Source organism: Psammomys obesus, unplaced genomic scaffold (assembly GCF_907164565.1).
Source record: "Psammomys obesus unplaced genomic scaffold, mPsaObe1.curated_primary_1811, whole genome shotgun sequence".
Lineage (NCBI taxonomy): Eukaryota > Metazoa > Chordata > Mammalia > Rodentia > Muridae > Psammomys > Psammomys obesus.
This window is the reverse complement of record NW_026590859.1, coordinates 468,230-490,419: the sequence shown is the minus strand read 5'-3', so window position 1 is coordinate 490,419 and position 22,190 is coordinate 468,230. Positions and strand designations below refer to the sequence as shown.

The 22,190-nt window shown below is 43.4% G+C and overlaps 1 protein-coding gene across 2 annotated transcripts in view; it reads left to right on the top strand.

The window, feature by feature from the left end:
* Nucleotides 1-22,190, top strand: part of Plxna2 (plexin A2) — a 205,636-nt gene that overhangs the window by 130,551 nt on the left and 52,895 nt on the right. Inside the window, exons 5-10 of one of the 2 annotated variants that reach the window (XM_055609139.1) lie at nt 6,096-6,196; nt 9,262-9,385; nt 10,705-10,858; nt 11,364-11,460; nt 13,859-13,973; nt 21,530-21,730. In XM_055609139.1, coding sequence (XP_055465114.1) covers nt 6,096-6,196; nt 9,262-9,385; nt 10,705-10,858; nt 11,364-11,460; nt 13,859-13,973; nt 21,530-21,730 — 792 coding nt within the window. The remainder of the gene's footprint in view (nt 1-6,095; nt 6,197-9,261; nt 9,386-10,704; nt 10,859-11,363; nt 11,461-13,858; nt 13,974-21,529; nt 21,731-22,190) is intronic. The other variant, XM_055609140.1, reaches the window with a different exon arrangement.

Sequence of the window (22,190 nt, the reverse complement as noted above, 5' to 3'; positions counted from 1 at the left end):
CTCTCATCCACAGAGAAGGCCTGTGTTCCTTTCATTGTGTCAGGAGCAGAGCACACATGTAGGGACAGGTGTTCCATCTGGAGGGGGCCAAGCAAATTCCAGAGAAGCAGAGGATTAGATGCTTAGTGTCTGGGGAACAGCTTTCCCTTATCCCTTTATTCCTACTCTGTCTCTCACTTACATGGTGCCAAAGGAATTCTGTGAGACTCTAAACTCTACTCCAGCTGCTATCCCTGCAGCAAGTGGTGACCTACCATTCTGGCCTCTGAGCCACTTCTATACCTTGGTTTTACCTTATTATAGCATTTACTTTACTGGAATAAGTCTTGGTTTCAAATGAACAATCAGATTGGAGAGTGCATCCCTCTGTCTAACAAATTAGTATAACCGAAAGGCTCACTGGACACCTCAGAGACCCTAGGATTCAGGCATGATCTGTGTCTTAGAGGATTTCTACTTTCAAGTCAGGTGTTTTTCTGGAAGGTCCCTCCAAGTATCAAAACCATTTTTCTTTTTCCAGGTCTTCACACAGGGCAAAAGATGAACACTAGTGCTCTGTCCTTTTGGACAGTCAGCTTTGAGGTCTTTCTCTACTACTTCTGGGAATTCTTGCATCTGGAGATTTATACGTTTCTCTGTGGACAGGAACTGTCCCAGGGCCTCTGCCCAGTACAAGGGTGACAGTTCTATTAGGGTCACAGAATCACCCTGCCTCAAGAATGATCTTCAAGAATTTCAGGAATAAGGAAGATTCTATTAGCTTCCCCCAGAGACTTTTCCCCACAGCCAGTCATAATCTTAGGGTGTCCCTGATGGGCTTCCCAGTGTACTGAGTGGAGAGAGTTGAGGGAAGAAGCCCCACATGTATACTCTACTGAGCCCTCTTAAATAAGGTCCTAGAAGACATCAAGGATGCAGGGCCCATGGGCCACAGGAGCCAAGAAGATAGAATGAGTCATCTGTAATTAAGAGTATTTCTTAAGTAAATTACTTAATAGGACAGTTATATTCATTAGAAGTGTAATTATAAGACATAAGCTCAAACAGGAAAGAATGTGGAGTGTGAGGGTGGAACCCAGTCAGAGGTAGCTCTTGGGTGCCAGGGAGGCAGGCAGGGGCAGGAGATAATGCTATCCCATGTAACTCATCTCATAGCTCCTAAGCTAACCCAGGAATCTCAGATCCCGGCACACACTGGAGGGGCCTTAACCCACTTAAAATGGAATAATAAGCAAAGGAGTACCCCATTAAATTCTGAATCAGCCCTGGAAAAGCCATGCCCCCAATATATCATGGCCACTCTAGAAGAAAATGCCCCATTCTCCAGAGGCCTGAGGCCTGGTCCCACATGGCCCCAGCAAGTGCAAGACTGACACCTGGGCTTCACACAGAGCTGCCCAGAAATTCCCAGGTTTGAACTTGGTTATTTGAAGATTCCAGGAAGGACTTAGAAGAACCTAAATCCTTAAGCTAGGTGTGGTGGCAACACAGAGGCAGGAGTAAGGAGATTTCAGAACCTGCCTAAGCCACTTAGCAAGACTTTGTCTCAAAAAAAAAAAAAAAAAAAAAAAGGTGGGAGAGGAGTGGTGGATGAGGGGGAGAGGAGGGAAAGAAGGGACTGGGAGGGAAGGATGGAGAGAAAGCTAAGACTGTGATGTAAAGAAAATAAATAACTTAATAAAAATATAATTAAAAAAGAAATAATTTTATAGACCATCATGGGACTCTTCAGATACTCATCCATTCATGTTCTTTACAAAAGCAACAGCTATGTAAGATACAGAGGCCTGAAAATAAAGCCTGATGAAGCATGTCAGAATAAACATCATCATCTAAAACATAAAGTAAAACTTAAAATCTAATGGGGGAAGCCCATTTTTCCCTGGGTTTGAAGAGGTCCCTAGAGTTCTTTTGTTTGCATTTGGGCTCTTGAAACATTACTTCCTGCCATAGCCCAGGAGCAGTCTGGTTCTTTTTTTTCTGACCCTAAGACCTGCCATTTAAAGATGTCCTAAGAAGTTTAAGTTACTTGTGCCAGAGGCTCCAAAACTTCAGCATACCAGCAAACCAGCTGGTGAGACAGAGGTCCCACTGAATGAACTCATCTTTGTTGTCTAACCTTATGATGATAGTGGTGGTTATGGTTCGGGGACCATTCATTGAGAGCCACAGTGCTGTAGTAGATTCACAGCCACCTGCTTATGAAAGATACTCTTTTGGTCTGTGCATAATAAGCTGAAGAATTCAGAGACATTCTACACTCTAGCTGTTTCAGCCTTCCCCAGCCTTCCCAAGGGAACCTAAGCCCACATTTCTAACTCATACCCTTGTCACCTTGTCCTCATACTGGCTCCTAAGGGACTCTGCTTTCCTACGATGTGGGTCAATCTTACTGAATTATGTTGAAGACATTTATCTTAAAAGGCCCAGGCCAGACTCACTCAGAACCCTCCTAGCAGCACAGGCAAGAAACCAAATGCTGGCCACAGACAGAAGCTGTAGACTTTGTTGCCACTTTACTAATAGCTATATTTCAAACTGTAAAAGATCTGATTTAACCTAATATATGCAAAACATTAACTTTTTAAGATGTCACTATCAAATTCCTAGTGTGATGTTTGCCTTCTTTTCTTTACTAAATCTTCAGGATCGGTATACATTGGGTATTTATAGCACACCTCAGTTTGGACTGGTACTCTCAAATATTCAGCAGCCACACGGGACTAGTGATGATCATATTAGGCAGTGAAGACACTGAAGTCTTTCTTCTCTCAGGATCCCCCTGCCTTTTTCATGTTACCCCTAGAACACAGCACTTTGGTCTTGTGGTAGCTCATGTAGAGCCTGAAGTGATAGCTGTGTTTTAATGTTGGTTTTTTGTTTGTTTGTTTTTATTATTCTGATGTGTGTACAACTAACCTATATGGAATACCATATCAACTTACATGAATTAAACTAAAATTATGCGATGGTACACACAGGAAAGGTCTACTGCAGCTTCTTACTGTAAAGGTCTCCTCTCAGCCACTGTGACAGCTGTTCCTCTGATTTGTGCCTAGCTAGTAGATCATAAAGAATACTGCAAGTTCTCAAGCCTACCCTTCTTTTAAGTTTCCTGTTTCACTCTACTCTGCCTTTTATTTTAAAAAAAAATCCCACCAGGAGGGCCCAGGAAACAGGAAAAATAGCTGTGCTGTTGGTTTCATGTTTGGAGAAGAACAGGGTTTCACTATCTCCATGGCACTTGGCATGAAAGTGGTCTTTGTTGATGGAGACACTGCTTTCATTCAGGGCCCCCGTTCCCAGCTGCTGAGAGCCGGGCTGTGTTTTGACAGACGGGCTGAATGTAATGCAGACAGTTGTTTTAATTTCCAGCCAGATGCAGACATCACTCACAAGGAGCCTGAAACCCAAGAAAGGGAATGGGCACTGGACTGCTCCTCTTGGGACTTGCAGAGTAGACCAGAGTGGGCCAACAGAAGCCTCTTGAGCATTTGGGGTACCAAATATCCTGAGAGATTGAAAATCATCAGACCTGGGCATGGCACCCATTTCTCCAGGAGGCATCTGTCAGAAAGGTGTTTCTGGCAGGTATTGCGGACTGTGAATAGGTTTCAGGGATTGTTCTTTGGTAGTGATAGCTAGATGTTGCCTTTCAACTGTCAAATGTGCAAGTCTTGGGCCAGATAGCTCAGAAGGCAAAGCATTTACTACAGAAGCATGAAGATAGGAGATCAGATCCCTAAAAGCCATGTAAAGCTGAGCTTGGTAGCATGGTTTAGAATCCCAGTGCTCTTACAACAAGATAGGGGGAGATGCCAGGAGAATCCCTAGAAACTTACAGGCCAGCTAGCTTGTCATATATTATAGCAAACCACAAGAGACCCAGCTGCAAACAAAGTAGGAGGCAAAGACTAACACCTGAAATTGTCTTCTGACCACATGTGTAATATGGCAAATTCATGACTGCATTTATACACACACACACACACACACAGAGAGAGAGAGAGAGAGAGAGAGAGAGAGAGAGAGAGACATGTTTTAAAGAAATTGTCTCAAAGAGATGTGAGTAAACAGTGAGAGATTTTGGATATCCAAATTATAAGAGACCAGTCTCCTTTTGGCTTCCCATAGAAATACTACCCCTGCCTGCCAGTCATCCCCACGCTGGGTATATTTTGGACAAAGTAACTATTGCAGATCAAACAGTCCTGAACTTCTTATGTCAGGCTTTCTCATCTGATACTGTAAGTCTGTTTTGGTAGTCCATGATGTCATTAGCTTCTTTCTATTACATCACTCAATCAGATCATATAGGACTGATCTAGAATCAACTCAAACCCTCAGATACATTATGCTTGAGATATTTAAACCAATGGTACGCTAACCTACGCTTAATGTTTCTACTTTTTAAACCAAATTTCCAGATTTTATGCTTACATTCCCAACATTTTATTTCAAAGGAAGGTTTAATTTTTAAGGCTCAGCATGTCACTCAGTTTTATTGTGTTGTGGTGTACTAAGAGTGAGTGGTCCCATAATGGGAAAAGAAAAGTATACTGTCTCTCCCGGCCTACAAGTTCTAGTTAGAATGAACTTGTCTATGACACTTTTGCTCATGATAACCCTTCAACTTGGAGAGTCTTTTGGGTCTCTCCATCTGATGACTCCTCTCTTCCTTATTTTCTTCCTTCTCTTCTTCTTTCTCCCCTTCCTCCTTCTCTTCTATTTCTATTCTTTTTATAAAACTGAGTCTTACTTTGTAGCCCAGGCTGGTCTGGAATTCACTATGTGGCTCAGGCTAGGTAACTTACAAATAATACTCCTACCTGAGCTCCTACTCAAGTGCTAGAATTCCAGACATTCTTATCTTTGAGGACTTACCCTTAACCTAGGTCTCTATCTTCCTGACAGATTAGCCTGGATGTTCTTCTTCTGAGCTCCCAAGGCACTTAATGCTCACACCAATCCGAGGCTCCATACTGAGCAGCATTGAGTCATTCTCAGTTAGGGACTGCTGACTCCCTTGAACTGTTGGACTTTGCCCTTGCTGTATGCTTTTGCTTGTCTATTGCTAAACATCAGAGGCTGCTACAGAGTTGACATTCAATAAGCTTTCACTGAGTTTACCATGTTAGGATCCATGTTCTGCTCACAGCTGTTTTCTCCTGCCCAGTAGCAGAACATTCTGTTATTAGACTGTAGGTCATGATTTCACATGGGCTCACACTTCTAGTAGGTGACAGTCTTCTATGGCCTAGAAAATGAGTTTGTATTTCCAACCCAGCATGTGTTTTTGCAACTCAGAAGCCTCGTACCCAGCCAACAACAGACACCTAAGATATGGCAAATAGAAAACTCCAACCCTCTACCCCTTTTGTCTTTATTGTCACATGCGCTGGGCAAGTTCAGGAGAGTGGTGTCCACAAACATCAAGCTCAGGTCCTTGTCAAGCCCCTCCAGAAAACCAGAAGGGGTTTCAGAAGCTGGGCTTTTGGGGGCAGGGCCAGGGACTTGTGAAGTTCCAACTAACCAGGAAAAGTGGAATTAAACAGGCAGCTCTTTCCTGTGGAGGTTCCCATTTTGCCAGACTTTTCAAAGAATGGGAGATTTACTAGAGAAACTGAATGCAGACATCAGAGAATGGGATAATTGGATCCAGGTGGTACACTTGGTTGGCTACAAAGTGCCAGTGCCATGCTATGAATATTACTTAATGGGAAAAGTTCCTCCCCTGCCCTCCATGTGTGCTGTGCAGGAAGAATGTCTCAGCCCAAGCCCAGCTGAAAGCTCTTCATAGATGAATTTGTGCCTCTCAATAGCCTTTCAGCAGAGTTAACCATTTTCAATACTTGTCAGAAACTTGCCAGGCTCTTGAAAAGACACTGGTGGAAAGAAGCAACAGGCTCAAGGATTCTCTTTCTACCCTTGGTAAAAACCGAGTCCTGAGCTTCCATTCAGATACACTCTATTTAGGTTAGCCTCTTCTGACTCAGCCCATAATGAGCTAGAAATACCTTAGGGGATAAAGGTGAAACACAGATTCAAGTTGTCACTAGATGAATGTCCCATGCTCCCTTTCCTCTTTCTTCCAGGTCATCAGGGTCCCTGTTGAATCATGTGAACAGTACACAACTTGTGGAGAATGTCTAAGCTCAGGAGATCCTCACTGTGGCTGGTGTGCCCTGCACAACATGTAAGTTTGTGGTGTTCCAGAGGTGGTCCTAGCATGCAGAAGACTGGGGTGGAGATTAGGAGGGAGGGTTCCTGGTGTGGTGGACTGGACAGTAGAGGAATTTCCCATTTTTGAACAATGAGATACAATGTGGAAGATAGGAAGGGCCACACAGTTTGCTTCCTGTATGCAATCCTTTGCTCATCTTCTCAGCCACTTTGAAAGTATATGATTATGTTCTCATGTCATTATAAGAAGTCGCAGCGCAGCTATAGAATCCCTAAGATTTTCAAAAGGCTCTTGTAGTGGCTGGACAAGAATTCAGCCTAAAGCATACAGACCAGATGGTAGAGTACCAGAACTTAGAATTTGCACTCTAGCTAGCTGCTGTGTGATCCCAGGTGGGTCCCCTGACAACTGTTAGATCTCCAGTTCTTCTTTACTGAACATAGAAAGTGCCTATGTCACAGGTGAATTGTGAAGCCTAAATGAAATAATAAGTGTTTTGGAAATAAAGAAGAGGCAACACAAATCAAAATAGTTATTAAGGACTCTGTACCCTTGGGGAGACCCTTCTGGTCTCATTATTTCATGATTCCAAGAAGTTTGCAATGCATCCAACTGGCCTCATATCCCTATTCAGATACATCCCCACCACCAAACAACAGCTCAATAGAAATGCAAAATCACACTTAAACTTCCTAATCCTAAGAGCCCCAGAGGAAGAGAAAAGGGTGAAAGCCTAAAGCAGGAGCCTGGCTAGGGATTCTGTTGCCCAATAGTGTTGGAAACTCCATGGCACCATGCCAGCTAGCAAAGCATCTCTATGAAATGCGCTTGGTTTGGGGTGGAGTCGGAGGCAGAGGGCCAGAGTTCAGGGTCCTGCACAATAGCTCTTGGCTTTCAGCCTCTGCAGCAGGTGTTGGGAGGGCTCTGGTGGGAGGGAGGAAGGCTTCACAGTTGTAAAATCTGGACTGGATTTAAGCCTGCTGACAAAGGATTGAGTCCCTGCTTGGGTTTTGGAGGTAAGAGATTTCTCAAAAAGTTTTACAAAAGTAACCTCAACAAAACTGGACGGTAAGTTTCCATGTAAGTCAGACAGAGCATCAATATGACAGAGCCAGCAACTCTGCTCCAGGAATGGAAAAAGGCAACAAATTTGCCAATTTTCAGTAAGTCTGACCCAAAAATCTGCAGCTTTTTCTCCAAGGAATTGGACAGTTCACTGACAGCTATGTGGGAAGGTCCCAGGCTTTAAGCTCTCTCACTGTGCAGTAGTCATTTCTTACCTGTGCCATCTACATCCTGCCCCATCCTTCCCCAGCCCCACTTTTCTCCAGGCTTCAGTACCTGTTATACTTTGCACACTCAGAAAGAACACTGTAGAGTTATAGATTAGAGGTTATCGTATATTCACAGCAAGAACACTGCTTTCTCCAACTTGTATCAGCCCCTGTGGATGCATCAGTAGTGACCCCATCTTTCAGCTACCCTAGAATAACTCATCCTCCTCTGGTCCACGTCAACTGTGTCTTCTAGAATGATGGAGTCCCATCAAGAAAGCCCAGATTATCTCTGCCTACTGAACTCCTCCCTTGTCTTTATAGTCTTCCTCACCTACCAGGGTACAGACCTTCTAGCCATTCATTCTACCTACCAAGCTTGCATGGGGACAGAAGCTATATATTTAGGTTTCTCATTACCTGGTATTCTCATCTTCAGCACTGTCCTCCCTCCTACACTCCCAGGCTGTCCAGCCATCAGGACAGTGAGGATCCAGCAACTTCAGACCCAGTCCTGAAAGCCAGCCTCTTCTAAAGGAGTAGAAGCTTGAGGCAGAGGGCTGATAACTGAAAGCCTTTAGGTCCCCTCCTGTCTCTTCTGTATTATTTGCCCTTGAAAATGTGTTATTGTCTCTCAGACTATTTATCTCTGTTAGGGTTGTTGCCATAAATAGTATGATTAAAAAAAAAAAAAAAGAGCCATTTCAGTGAGTCAATGAGATAAAGGCTGTAGTCAAGAGCTCACTTTAAAGCTATCATAAGGGTTCACTGAAACCTCCATAATTCTTTCCTTTGACAGCACTCATATTTGAATCCATTATGTACTTGGAAGGGGAGAGGGGAGGGGCTTGGGTAGTCAGAGTAGGAATTACTGCTTGGCTGTGGAATACAATAATGCTGTGTCCTGTGTCTATTTGGTTTGGAGTGGCACTGGTCCATAAAACACAACAAGTAACATCACCAAGCTTCTGAGTTCAGGCAACACCTCACTTACCTGCCACCATGGAATTAGGAGCTTGGAGCCAAAGATGATGTCAGGATAAATGGCCACATGGGCTTCCTGAAAGAGGCAGCCCTAGACACATGTTTCTTCTATCTCTTTGACTTGAGTCATTATTTCATGACACAAACATTTATTTAAAATATACTGTGTGACAAGTAGAACATCTTGTTGAATAAAACATGGTCTCTTCCTTTAAAGAGCCATTAATCCAGCCAAAGATTACTTGTATCCTGTCTCACCACTAAGACCCTCTCCTACTTGCTAACACCTTTGGAGGGAAATTATAATGTTATTAATCATTTTATTAATTTCAGTATCACAAGGGCTAGCACAGTAATACATCCACTAAATGCCAGGCTGCATTCTGAGTACTAACTCACTTTACCCTTAGAGTAGCCTTACGAGGTAGGGTGTTATCATCATCCTTGCTAACTTCAGGTTGAAGAAATAGAGAAGAGGAAGAAGATTAAGTAACTTGCCCAGTGGGACCCAGCTAGCAGGTAACAGGCCTGGTATTAGAACGTAACACTCTAGCTACAGGGGTCATGTTCACAGTCCTACTTCTCAAGTACCCCAAATTTCTTACTTACTTGAATATCCCACTGTATTAGCATGGTGTTCTTCATACCTAGCATCTAGGCTGAGAAATTGATACTCCTTCCAGGAAATAAGCTTAGCTTCATGTAATAGTGGACACCTGAGAATACAGTAAAAGTCATCACAAGGCGACAGGCTACAATGTCAGGGCAGCAAACCTGACAAAGGAGCCATAACCTCTTAATGAATCTGTGTTCATGTAGGTGCTCCCGAAAGGACAAATGCCAACGGGCCTGGGAAGCAAATCGATTTGCTGCCAGTATCAACCAGTGCATGAGCCTTGAGGTACACCCTAGCAGCATCTCTGTGTCAGATCACAGCCGGCTGGTGAGTATGCAGCAGGGGGACGGAACACACAGTACACTTCTTTAATACCTGCACATATTGATCAGAATTTTAGTGATATATATATATATATATATACCAAATATATATATATATTTGGTAATTCCTGTTGTAAAGGTACAGTCACCATAATCTGCAAATTTGTTATCCACAGATCTGTTTTATAAACCAGAATTTTGCATTTAGCAACAAAAAAATTATAATGTCATACAGTATGTAATAGCACATTCTTAGGACATAGTATGATTTCAGTCTTCTGTTTGTTTGTTAATTATTCAAGAAAGCCTTAGCTTGCCATTGTGTTTGGTGGAGGCAGGAGAGAGATTAAAGACGACTGAGACTCATTCAAAGTGTAGGCTTAAAGAGAACATTAAACATAAAAAATAGCCCTCAGCCACCAGTCAAGGTACAACCCAAAATATTTCATGTCCTTAGGCCCTGGCTGCAATTCCATTGTGAAGGTTTTATGAGCATTCATGAGTGTTAATTAGTTAATGAAGCTTCCATAGTTTCAGTTCATTCATACCAACCAAGAGGTTTTGGCTAATGAAATAGTCAGGGAGGTTGTGTCTATGTGAGAGCTAAGGACAAACTCATTAAAAAAGTGGCTTGAATTCAGAACGACATTTTCCAAATCCTGAAAGTCTAGTTTTTACCACTAAAATAAAGCTTTGCAACCTTAGCCAGACTGTAAAATGCTGCTTTATTGTTTAGACATCACTGGACCTTCTCTGATTCCCTGAGCATCTTGTGAGCCTCCTGCCCCATACCAGGGCACTGCTGGAAAGTAAAAGACCCAAAAGGAACAGAGGAGCAGAAGCTCTGGAGCTTCCAAATATATGGATGAGTGGTAGCCAGGGCAAGGATCTGCCAGCCTAGCTCCCGGCCAGCCTCCACCCCAGTGAAGCTTACATTCCCAGGAGCCCAAGCTAAGGCCTGTGATAGAATCCTAGGCTCATGATTCAATTGCAGACATCTATGTTCTTCACAACTAATTCCATGTCAGATAGAACAGGGCCTGAAATGAATATTGGTACAAATCCCCTTATTTCCTTGAACATCAAGTGCTTTCTGATGCTAGACAAGATTGAAGAATTAACAATAATAATCATTATGAAGACTATTGACCCCACACATCACACAGACCTTTGTTATTCTAATGACTCACTGTCAAAGATGGAAGCTCACTAGACCAATGCCTTTCTTGTATAGATGAGATCCAAGAAGATTCCTGAGCAATAGGTCCTGGCAGGGAACCTTACCTAGGGCCTAGTTCTCCTGAGCTCTTGCTTCTCCCACAGCTCAGCCTGGTTGTCAATGATGCCCCCAACCTCTCTGGGGGTATTGCCTGTGCCTTTGGGAACCTGACTGAGGTGGAGGGGCAGGTGTCTGGCAGCCAAGTCATCTGCATCTCACCTGGACCCAAGGATGTCCCTGTCATCCCTCTGGATCAAGGTAAGGACTGTGTGCCGAAAGAGTCATGGGCAGCATGGTGATCACAGGAGTTACAAATATAGGTATGAAGCAACCTGACCAGTCTTCACATACCAGATGCTAACATTGGCTTATTAAGCTTGTTTGAGTTTGAAAGCACATTGATATGTCCAAAGTGAGATTCAAAGAGGAAAAGTTCATTCTTTCTAGCTGAGCATGCATAATGTGCCCTGTGCCCATTTCCTGTCCCTTCTAGAATTGGTGGGATTCAAGGAATAGATTACATTGAACTTGGCTTAATGGGTTCTGGGCTAATATTCTGAAATTCTTTCAGTAATTGAACATGCCTAACCAAGTCAAGGGACTCATGGAATCTGTTGCTGAAGAACAGTCTGAGAGTCAAGGCAAAGCAGGTTTCAGGCAGGCTTTCTCTACCATCTATACTCCTGGGTGGCTCTATGAGATGACCTTCTTCCCCTCAGGTTGTTCACTGGACTCCAGGTTCTCACTCTGTCTTCTCTTGCAGACTGGTTTGGCCTAGAGCTGCAGCTGAGATCCAAGGAGACAGGAAAGATCTTTGTCAGCACTGAGTTCAAGTTCTATAACTGCAGTGCCCACCAACTGTAAGCATGCCTCAGAAGGAACTTTGCCTGGGTCTGGATGTGGGTATGGGGTTCCACTTTCTCCCTCTAGGGCAAGACATGTTCAGTAATCACATTGAAGTCTCTCTAGGAGGTGGGGGGCTGGCTCACATTTATTTGAATGGCAGTCATTCACAGCCTCTAATTTCATTCCTTTGGCCCCATCCTAGTACATTCTATCCCCAATTCTGAAGCTAGGAAGGCAAGAAGAGTGTCCTGACCTAGGATTATAAGAAGAGGTCTTCACTCCAGCCAACTGGCAGTGGCTTTGAAGGCAGAGACTTACAGTGAATGTGGAGTAATCTGCTATACACACAAAGGAGAATAGGCATGAGTACAGCAACCTCTTCTCAGCACCCAATGAGAAAGCCTGGGTTAGAAGAGGCAGAAAAGGCTTTAACTTCAGTGTGCAATGTATCCCTCTTTAATGTATGTTATGAGTAAGACAGAACAAGAGGAACAAGAGGCGGAAATGACTGCAGGCAGCTAGGCAGGGCAAAGAGACTGAAGTAGAATTGGATAAAACTGACCACTATTCCACCAGATAACCATGCTTGGGATTTGTAGACTTTTGTGGAGGAGGACTTGTCAACTTTCATAATCTAAGACAGTGGTAACAAAATCTGTTGTTGGTGAGAGTATCTGCTCCACCATAGCAATCCAGTGTGATGTCACCACATTCAGTGATGGATTTCTATAGAAAGGAAGATGCTGTCACAGGGGAAAGTTTTAGCAGAGAAAAACAGGTCTCCTTGACAGCCAAGATTTTATTTTATTGTGTAACATTATTTTACCCTTCTTTACTCCTGGCATTCTATTAAAAGTCACAGTATCAAGTTCAGCTCCCTTTTTTATAAATATAGTAAGCTGAGACCCATAGATAATAAGGGCTGCAATGACAGTGACAAAATCAGCCAGTAGAAGAGTCAGGTTAGAGTTCAGCAAATACCATTTCCTTTACCCTGGACTATATTCATTATTCACATGTCGAATCATATGATATTATCAAGAATTCATCAGTGATCGAGTACATGAAATAACATTGACTCAAACTCAGAAATAAAATGATTTCATACATGACTAATTTTGGAGTGTGCGTGGCTAATTCTTTCTGGGGTGTGTATAGACCAAGTCACCTCACATTTGGCCTTACTAGCCTGAGACCCCTAAATGGAAGACAAAATAAGAACCCCACCAGGGGGCGCCAGATTACAGACCGTTTCTGTTCATAACTGCTTAGTATAGTACTGAAAGGCTATCATTCAGAAGCTGAGGAGGAGGAAGGCCAGGACTCTGTAAATTGCCATCACAGTGATCTGCACACACAGAGAGATTTTGGGTATACCCAAAGAGAAGAAATGCTCTCTCTGGGAACAATGTGAATGTCATAGACTGTGTGCTAGGATCACTAGTGACACAGGGCAAAGTTGCCATTCAGTACTGTAAATTTCACAGGCTCAGCAACACAGGTGCTGTGAACCAAATTGCAAATACTCGAATGTCATTCAAGAGGTTGAACTAATAGGTGATTTCATTTCTTGAAAATTATAATCATGGACTGAAGAGATCGCTCAGCAGTTAAGAGCACTGGCTGTTCTTCCAGGGGCACTGAGTTCAATTCCCGGCAGCAAAATGGTGGCTCACAACCATCTGTAATGAAATCTGATTCTTCTAGTGTTCATGAAAACAGAGTGCTCATACATACATAAAAAAATAAATCTTTAGAAAAAAAGAGTAATGCTGCTGTAAATAGTCTTATACACTCTTTTCAAAAGAGAAAGAAAATAACAATCACACTTAACATTATACTCTCATACATTATCTGACAATACTAAACAGCCCTGTGGACTACACAGGAATGTTTTGTTACAGTCTGATGAAGAAACTTCAATGCACAGAGTGAGTTACTTACTCAGGGGGACATCAGTGTTGGCAGCAGAACCCAGACTAGAATCAGATCTGCCTAATTTCCACCTCTGTGCTCTTTCAGCTACACTGACTGATCAGCAATGGCATGCTGACATTACCTACCAGCCATCAAATGTTTAGAAATCTAATTCATAGTATTTGCCCATTTCTGTGCTTTAAATTCTCCCACCATAGCCAATTTCAGTACCCATCAGAATGAAATTCTATCTTGCAAAATTCCTAAAAATATAACTAGCACACCACTGTTTTGTAGGTTAAATTACTCCCACTGCTGACCCAGTTTATTCCTAGTTTTTTGGCCCTATGATCATCTCAGATACAGAATTTACAATTCTCTGCACTAGAAGATGCTCCACTAGTTTACCTTCCCAATAGTGAGCTGAGGATGTAAGGATAGCAACCTTCCTTCCTGTCAGCCCTGTACAGCCCTCTTACTGTCTCCTCCTTACAGGTGCCTGTCCTGTGTCAACAGCGCCTTCCGCTGTCATTGGTGCAAGTACCGAAACCTCTGCACACATGACCCCACCACCTGTTCCTTCCAGGAAGGCAGGATCAATGTTTCAGAGGTAAGAAGGTTCCCTGTGGCATGACAACATTCCCAAAAGAGCAGCCCCCTTACACCACAGATAGCCTGTCCAGTGACTTAACCATGTCTTGTCCTGGTCTATTGTGGTCACCTTATCAGAGATTCTTTATGTTATAAATAAATTATATTATAAATATTAATAAAGTAGCAATAGGTAGCCCCCAATCAGAGGCTATATCTGCTAGACTGCAAAGACTGCATTCAAGAGTATAAAGGTGAAATTAAACACTCAGAGGAAGCATGCCCAACAAATAGACTCCATGCTCTGAAAGAGTATAATGAATGCTGTCTATTCTTCAAGCCTATCCCTTTGCTTGGCTGTAGACTTACTGTGCTTCAATAGAACATTTACTCTCGACCATTTTTTCATGCCAACTTTTCTTCCAACTCTAAAATTCAATGATTCTTTGACTCTGATGTATTACTGGCTGGGTGCCTTGGAGACAGAGGGGAATCTAGCTAGTAAAAAAAACATTGCCTAAAGTCCTATTATATTATCTAGTTGAAGCTCCTTCCCTAAAGTCCTACCTGCCTTTGTCATTGATACAGTGGAATATCATGTTGTTCATCTTTACTGTGAATATTCCACTTAACACCAGTTATTTACTAAGCTTGGTTCTCTCACATTTTCCCAAAATGCCTTGACTCCATGAAGTTGGCTTCTTCAATTTCTTTTGTTTATTTTTTCATGCCCAGGGGTAGCCAGTTAGAACTAGACAATTAGGACCTTGTATACTTACACTCATACTCTTGGTTCTCCTAATCTTCACAGTTGTGCTGGTTGCTTCTATGGCTAAACATAAAGTAAACCTTGACATTCTTCTGAAACAGATACACCTGACACTCAACAACTCAACCTTTCTGGAATGATACACATTTTACGCAGTTGTTTTTGTTTGTTTGTTTGTTTGTTTGTTTTTGTTTGTTTTTTGTTTTTTTTTAAGTTTAAGAAAAAAAAAAGCCGGGGAGTGGTGGTGCATACTTTTAATCCCAGCACTCAGGGGTGCAGAGGCAGGTGGGTCTCTGTGATTTCAAGGCCAGCCTGGTCTACAGAGTGAGTTTAAGGACAGCCAAGGCTACACAGAGAAACCCTGTCTTGAAAAACAAAAAAACAAAACAACATAAAACAGAAAGTAAAAAATGCTCTGTGTTGAGAGGAAGAAACAGATACCACATAACTAGTGTATAGACCTACCCACCCCCAGCTGCCCCACAACGATAGAGCCAGGTTTCCAGTCCCTGGAACGATCTAGAAAGGACATGCTGGAATGCTACATTGATCTTAACGAACACTGGGAATTATCCAGGCCAGGATTCTGCAGGAGTTTGAAACCAGTCTTCTTAAAGATGGGGCTTAAAGTACAGAAGGTTTTAGGGCAGAGATTAGCACAGCCTGGGAGCCAGTGAAACAATGGCCATGAGAAGAAAGCCGATACAAAAGATCTAAGGGCTAAGCAGTGGAAAGTTAGCCATCTCTGTCTCAGAAAATGACCTTCATTGTAGCTGCTAAAATTCTAAGTTCCTTCATAAACTGCAGGAGGAAAGCAGGGAACCCAGGGAGAGACTGGTGCAGATCAGGACAAAGAACAACTCTGTGTCTGTAGAGGCCACCCTAGCAGGCAAATAAAAATCCAGAGCATAGCCTCAGAGTGACCTACAACTGGAAGAAGGGCAAGCAGATTGTCATAGGGAGCAAGACAAATAAACTATGGTGGAGAGGCCTGAGGGCTGAGCCCCAGAAGGCTAATTGGAAGCAGGCCGAGCCCCCTTCACCACAAAGAACCACTGAAGCATAGCTCCTCTTTAGCAGCACGTGAGAGGTTTGAAAGTTCCAGAGAGCTGGCTAGAGAGATGCCACTGCCTCCCTGTTACTCAGGATTCAGTGACCACCAAAAGATCTTGGAAACAAACTTGGACTTCCACTCATTGGTATCTGTGCGTTGTATGCCTTGCCCCTATTGTCTCCTTCATCTCCCCATTTCCCCATCAGATTCTGTAGGCAGCTGTTCTCTTGCCCTGATGCATGCTGGCTATTAGCACAACACTGGGACTAAATGGAGGCTGTGAGGGAAACCCAGAATTCATCCAGCTACTGGCCTGACTCAGCAAAGGAAGTGGAGTGTAGTTTCCCAGCACAGTAGCTGGAAACACTTTCTTAAAGTCCTAAAATACAGCTGAGTCTTTTAGCCACAGCTGACAACACATTCCTTCCTGGTCAGTGGTTTCCAGGCTCAGTGTTTCTATTCAAAGCTCTGCTTTAGGGAAGCCCACTCCGCAAAGTTCAAAGAATAACGAACTGCATTGCCCAGTTTGGGTAAAGGTGTTTAGGGACTGTAAATACCTTAGATAACTTTTTGGGGTCACTAGAATATCTTTTCAGCAATTCCATCAAGCCCCTCTTCCATCTTTGAATCAAAATTTCATGCTTGTATCCTTGGTAGAAGCAATGTGTCACCGATTAGCTCCGCAAGTTAGCACTGCAACTGTCACGCGTCACGGTTTTGCACCTGTGGTGCCGTTCTCAGCATGCCTTCCCAGGACTGTGCCATCAGCATCACCTGGAAAGCTGCTAGAAACTCAAATTCTTGGGTGCTCTCCCAGATGAAGCTAAAGATTGAGAACCACTGACAGATGGCATTTCAGTTGATTCTCTAAGCTGAATGCAGTTTCACATAACTCTTATTTGGCACCTGTAGTAACCAGGAGGGCAGCAATTTGGGGATATTGCCTAAGACAATGGAGAATTCAGCATCCGGAAAAATCTGACTAGTTTGTTCTCTCAGAAAATTGGGGCCTGTGAGCATATTGGTCTCCATGGCCAGAGTTATGCTTGCAAGAATGGCTTTGGTCTGACTCTTGGTTATGAGGGTTCAGTTGTGGCTGGACCAACACAAATCTATCTCCACAGATGGAAATTCTTCCAAAGAAAGGGCCATTTCTATAAATTCCCCTACCTACATCCTTCCAGAACCTGCTGGGTAAAGCCATGCTTAACCCTGACAAGAACGAACTGACAAGCTGGGCCACAGCACACGTGACGTGGAAATAGAAATATAGTATCTCACATCTATTGCTTATTTGTGATGTGTGCGTCACCTCATTTGTGAGTAAGTTTCACACATTTATCCACTATTTCTTGACTATTTATTAAGCTGATTCTATGACAGACAAAACAGGCCCAGTATTCCTCTGATTGGTCAAAGAAAGGCAGATGTCAGAACTCAGTCTAAAGTGGCTTTGAGTAAATTTGAATCACCTGATTCTGCCACATACATGTACAAGAAATACAGTTGGTGGGGGGGAGGTTGAGACAGAGTTTTTCTGTGTAGCCCTGGCTGTCCTGGACTCACTTTGTAGACCATGCTGGCCTCGGATTCACAGAGATCCACCTGCCTCTGCCTCCCCAAGAGCTGGGATTACAGGCATGGGACACTGCGCCCAGCATATTGACAGTTGTTAACCCAGCCTGTTACCACACATCACTGCAGATTCTTCTTTTGTGTAATCTAGTTGTCAGGTATTACTAACCCCATTCTGTACATGAAGAGGCAGAACTTCATCCAGACCATCTCTCAAGCGCTTTGAAGGTGATGGGCTTCATCTTTTCTATACCCGCCCCATTTAGAGCCCCCTAGCTTTCTGACAAGCTACCTAACCCTCTATTTTCTGTAACACAGTGTTAGCAGGTAGTGTGCACAGGAACATGTATAGCTATCAGCCTTGAAAGCTCATCTTTTCCACAGCTGAAACAGCTCTAGTGAGATGTAGATACATAAATATCTCTTTTACACCCATCCCAAGGGAAAGATAGAACCAAATAAATCCGATTAGCTTCCCAGGATGCTGGCTGCTCTCACTCTTTGAAGTCCAGCGGGTGAAGATAATGCCATTTCCACATGGAAGAAGTCCTTTTGAGGACTAACAGGTCCTCAGCACAGAACCAGGGGGATCCCAACCAAACTGAGTGGGCAGCAAGGCATGGCCCTGCTTCTTACCCAGCCCTGCAGTGTTCTCAAACAGGATATCTGTTCACCTTTATTTAAACTGAGACACCTGCTAAAGAGACTTGGCTCCAATGTGAGGTACACAGAGGAGATAAGATAACTTAAGGTCGTTATTGGGAAGTCTGCAGGGTCAGCAGGGACCATCAGTATTATTAAATGTTATGAAAATGTTAATATTCGAAAAAAAAAACAGTTAATAATGGTTATTGGCTTTCTTGTCCTTAGTACAAAAACATTCTCTCTTCTCTCTTTTCCTCTTTTATTGCTCTCCTCCCTCTTCTCTATTTTCCTCTTCCCCACCCCACTCCATTCTGTGTTGTGTGCACAGGAACAAGTGTTAAAGGAATGGCTTCAGGAACCTGTCACCTCCCCAAGTCCCAGATGTACTCGGAGACTTCCCGGCTGCCCGTTCTCCTGCCTTTGCCCCTGGTCTTACCATTGTCATTTCTACCCCCAAACTCCTGCCCTCTTGGATCCATCTCACAGACCAGGTCTGCATCTTACTTGTTGCCAACGATGCAGATTGTGTAGTCGGAATACCAACCACTTTTTTCCTTTACCCTGGGAATAGAAGAAAAGTTCTTTTCTATCTGACCTCAGAGCAATTGATAAATAAACAAAGCCAATGCATCCTTTTTGCTACTAGGCCAATCTTGAGCATGGTTAGGCATTAGGGAAAAGCCTGTTAATCATCTTTAAAATTAGCCTTTTTAAGATCCAAAAGAGAACAGGAAGTTTTCTAAAATTCTAGACTATTCTTTGGAAAAATATAGTAACTTATAAATAACTTCTGCCGTGACTTTCCATTCTCTAGGCTGGTTGCACCACTGGCATATGGAAGTATATTCAGTTATCTCTCCACAGCCAGGAGGACAGGGAACATAGATGTTCCAGATCCCTGTGCAGATGCCAAGTTCCTTTTGTTAATCAGGGTGATATTTTCATAAAACAACATACAGTCTGTATATTAGTCAGTGTATATTAGTAGCTGCTTTCTTTATTTGGGAAATAATCACAGTATGGATTCTGTACATATCTAGTACAGTTACAACTTTTGTTCTTCAAATATCTTTGGTCATTGGCTGATAGAATTCATGGATACTGAGGGCCAAATTTGGGGAGATTTTTGCTGTCAAATGTATAAAGGATGCTAGAGTCTTATTTGCTGAGCTGAGACACCATACTTCCAAAAGCATATCTTCAAGATACTAGGCCTTCTGAAATTTAAATTTGTTCTCTGAACTCATTAGAAAAACAAGAACTTGTCCTTTATCGCACTTGGTTCAATCTCTCTCTCTCTCTCTCTCTCTCTCTCTCTCTCTCTCTTTCTCTGTATGTATGTGTTTGTGTGTCTTTCTCTAAGTCTATGCATATGTACAATCACATACATGCCCATTATATAGCAGACTTATTTCTATCATAAATTCTAGCCAGGCTAGAGGGATATCTGGCTTTCCTGCCTATAAATCTGTAAAAGACTCTGTCAGAAGTACCTGCAGGGCATGAAAGTAAAAGAACAGTAAAGAGTAGGTCTATGAGTTGACAGGTTGAGCAAACTGGCCCCTAAATGGGGACCCATCTGCTCTGGGATTCCTTACAATCCTGTCTCTCGGAAGAGCCACTTGTTGGAGTCCTCCAAGGAGGTGCTTGCTGGTGGGCAGGAGTGGCCAAGCTTACCCTGGAAGCTTACCCTTCCTAGTCCTCCCAGACAGTCCTCAGTAGGAAACTCTTGGCTCCAGCTCTGTATAAATGGTCAAACACCTCAGTAGATAAGGCTGTGCACGTAGGTAATTTTGGAGCTCCAGAAACCATGGCTGTCTGTAGTCCCCCTTGGGAATCAAATTGCTTCTTAAGTCTCTCTTACACCTTATTAGCCTCCAAAGTTGAAACTAACAAGAAACTTCAAAATTCTTTACTTATTGCTTTATTTTCTTCTTTACAGTCACCCTCCTGCAAACAATGGTTAAGTATCCACTACACATCTGACACAAGATGAAGATTAGAGATGTGGGGTAGAAATGTTCAGACTTAGTCCTTGAGAAGATAACAGCTAAGCAAGAAAAACAAGTCCATAGAAATTATGGCTCCACAGATTAAGGGCGAACATGGAGCAATACCCAAGAGTTCTTCTTGAAGTCAGTACAGGAAAGGGTCAGGCCAGCCTTCCTGAGCCAAGTTGGAAGGCTGGGTAACTAATGATCAGCTATCTGATTATGTTGAGGGCAAGGGCAGGAAGAAGATGACAGTGGTCAATAGGAGTTAGTCTTCAATAGGGAGAAAAGCATATGCAAAGGCCAGGTATGTGAACAGTATGAGAGATGGATATGTGTTCAGTATGTCCAGACAATAATGTGAAAAAACAAAAAGGTTTGTAGACAAGTAGAGACTAGAGTATGATAGGTCTGCAACTGGGATCTGAACAAAAGAAGAGACTGTATATGTCCACACAAAGAAGCTGACAGATCTACAGTAGAGATTATGATTACTCAACAGCCTGTGTTACACAAAGCTTCTAACAGGAATGGCTTCTGGCATCTGGAGTCTCTTCTTGGAGATTGTCCACACCTTGCAGAATGTCCAGCAGTTTTGGTACTCAGGCAGCAAATACCAGCAGTACCCTCTGCAGGCCTTATAACTATGTGAGATCTAACACATTCCCCAAATCCCCCCAGGAACTAGTGTCCAGCAGACAGGGAATGTGGAGCTTCCTGCAAGAACTCCCTAACTTTAGATCCCTGGAGATTAGAAATGTTTCCGAATGAAGAATTTTCATATCCACCCTGTAGGGGCATAGCAGCCAACAACACTCAGATCTTTCCTGAAGGAGGGAGAAGTCAATACTGTGGTGTTGGACCTCTGCCTCCAGACACAGACTGACCAACACTGACCTCTTTGCCCCGGCCCCCGCCGCACCCTGTTCTCCTGCACCCTTCGCATGCCTCCTTTCTACTACACTTTTCTATTAGAATTTTGTTTTCCAAAGCAGCATAGCATTCACACATGGTAATGAAAAGAGAGAAAAAGCCAGAGCAAGTATTTAAAGCATAGCTGGGGGGGCTGAAGGGGGAGGGACTTGATCCCCCCTCCTGGAGAACTAGAAATCCTGGCTCAGCTGGAGCTGAGAAGCTGAAGCTGTAGATAACAGCTGCCTCAGGCATCAGACAATGTAAAGGTCTAAGGGGCTGGGGAACCAGATGAAACCAGAGGTGGGGTGCCAGAGCTGGGGACATGAACCCATGGAGGCTCTTTCATTTAGTCTCAAGAGATAAAACCCACAGTTTGACATACTAGTGTTTGAAAGTTAAATTCTAAATGGTAATACACACCTCAAGATTAGGATGGCTTGTGGAATGGTGTTGACAATATCAAAGCCCAGAAGGAAGAAAAGATTTTATCCTCCCCATTGACTCAACATGTTAAGGTGCAGCTCTTCTTATGGGCAGCCCACTGGGAAACAGGAAGGTCCTGTCCTGGCTCAGGTGAGTAAAGAGCTCTGAGTGGAAGACTAATGGAGCTCTGCTTGCTCACTTAGGACTGTCCCCAGCTAGTGCCCACGGAGGAGATTCTGATCCCAGTCGGGGAAGTGAAACCAATCACTCTGAAGGCCCGAAACCTGCCCCAACCCCAGTCTGGCCAGCGAGGCTACGAGTGTGTGCTCAGCATCCAAGGGGCTGTCCACCGAGTCCCTGCCCTGCGCTTCAACAGTTCCAGTGTGCAGTGCCAAAATAGTTCAGTAAGTGCCTCACACATATGCCAAGGCCATAGATCATGTAGCATCATAAGCAGCACCCATGTCACCAGGGACAGAAAAACCTGCAAGTACACTGAGCCAGATCTCAGAGAAGAGAGCCCTCAAGAGGACCTTAATGGTGGAAGTTAAGATTTGGGGGTTCCTTTTGAAGTTAAAGAGCACATTTTGCCATTGGGGAAACTTCTGCCAAAAGGGATCAACCCCACCCAGCAGCTTATCCCATGTAATATGTGAGGATACTGGAGAGCATCTCTGGGATGAGGATGAACAGGAAGGGATGGAAGGAGAGGAAGGCAATATAGCATTTCCAGAGCCACAGGGGTTAAACCTGCCCAGAATGGTGGACTGAAAGCACAAGGTGTTTAATTATAATTCCAGCTCAGAGAAGATCTTTTTATCTGCCAACTCCCTGTCTCTGACTGTGGGGGGTCAGCTCAGAGAT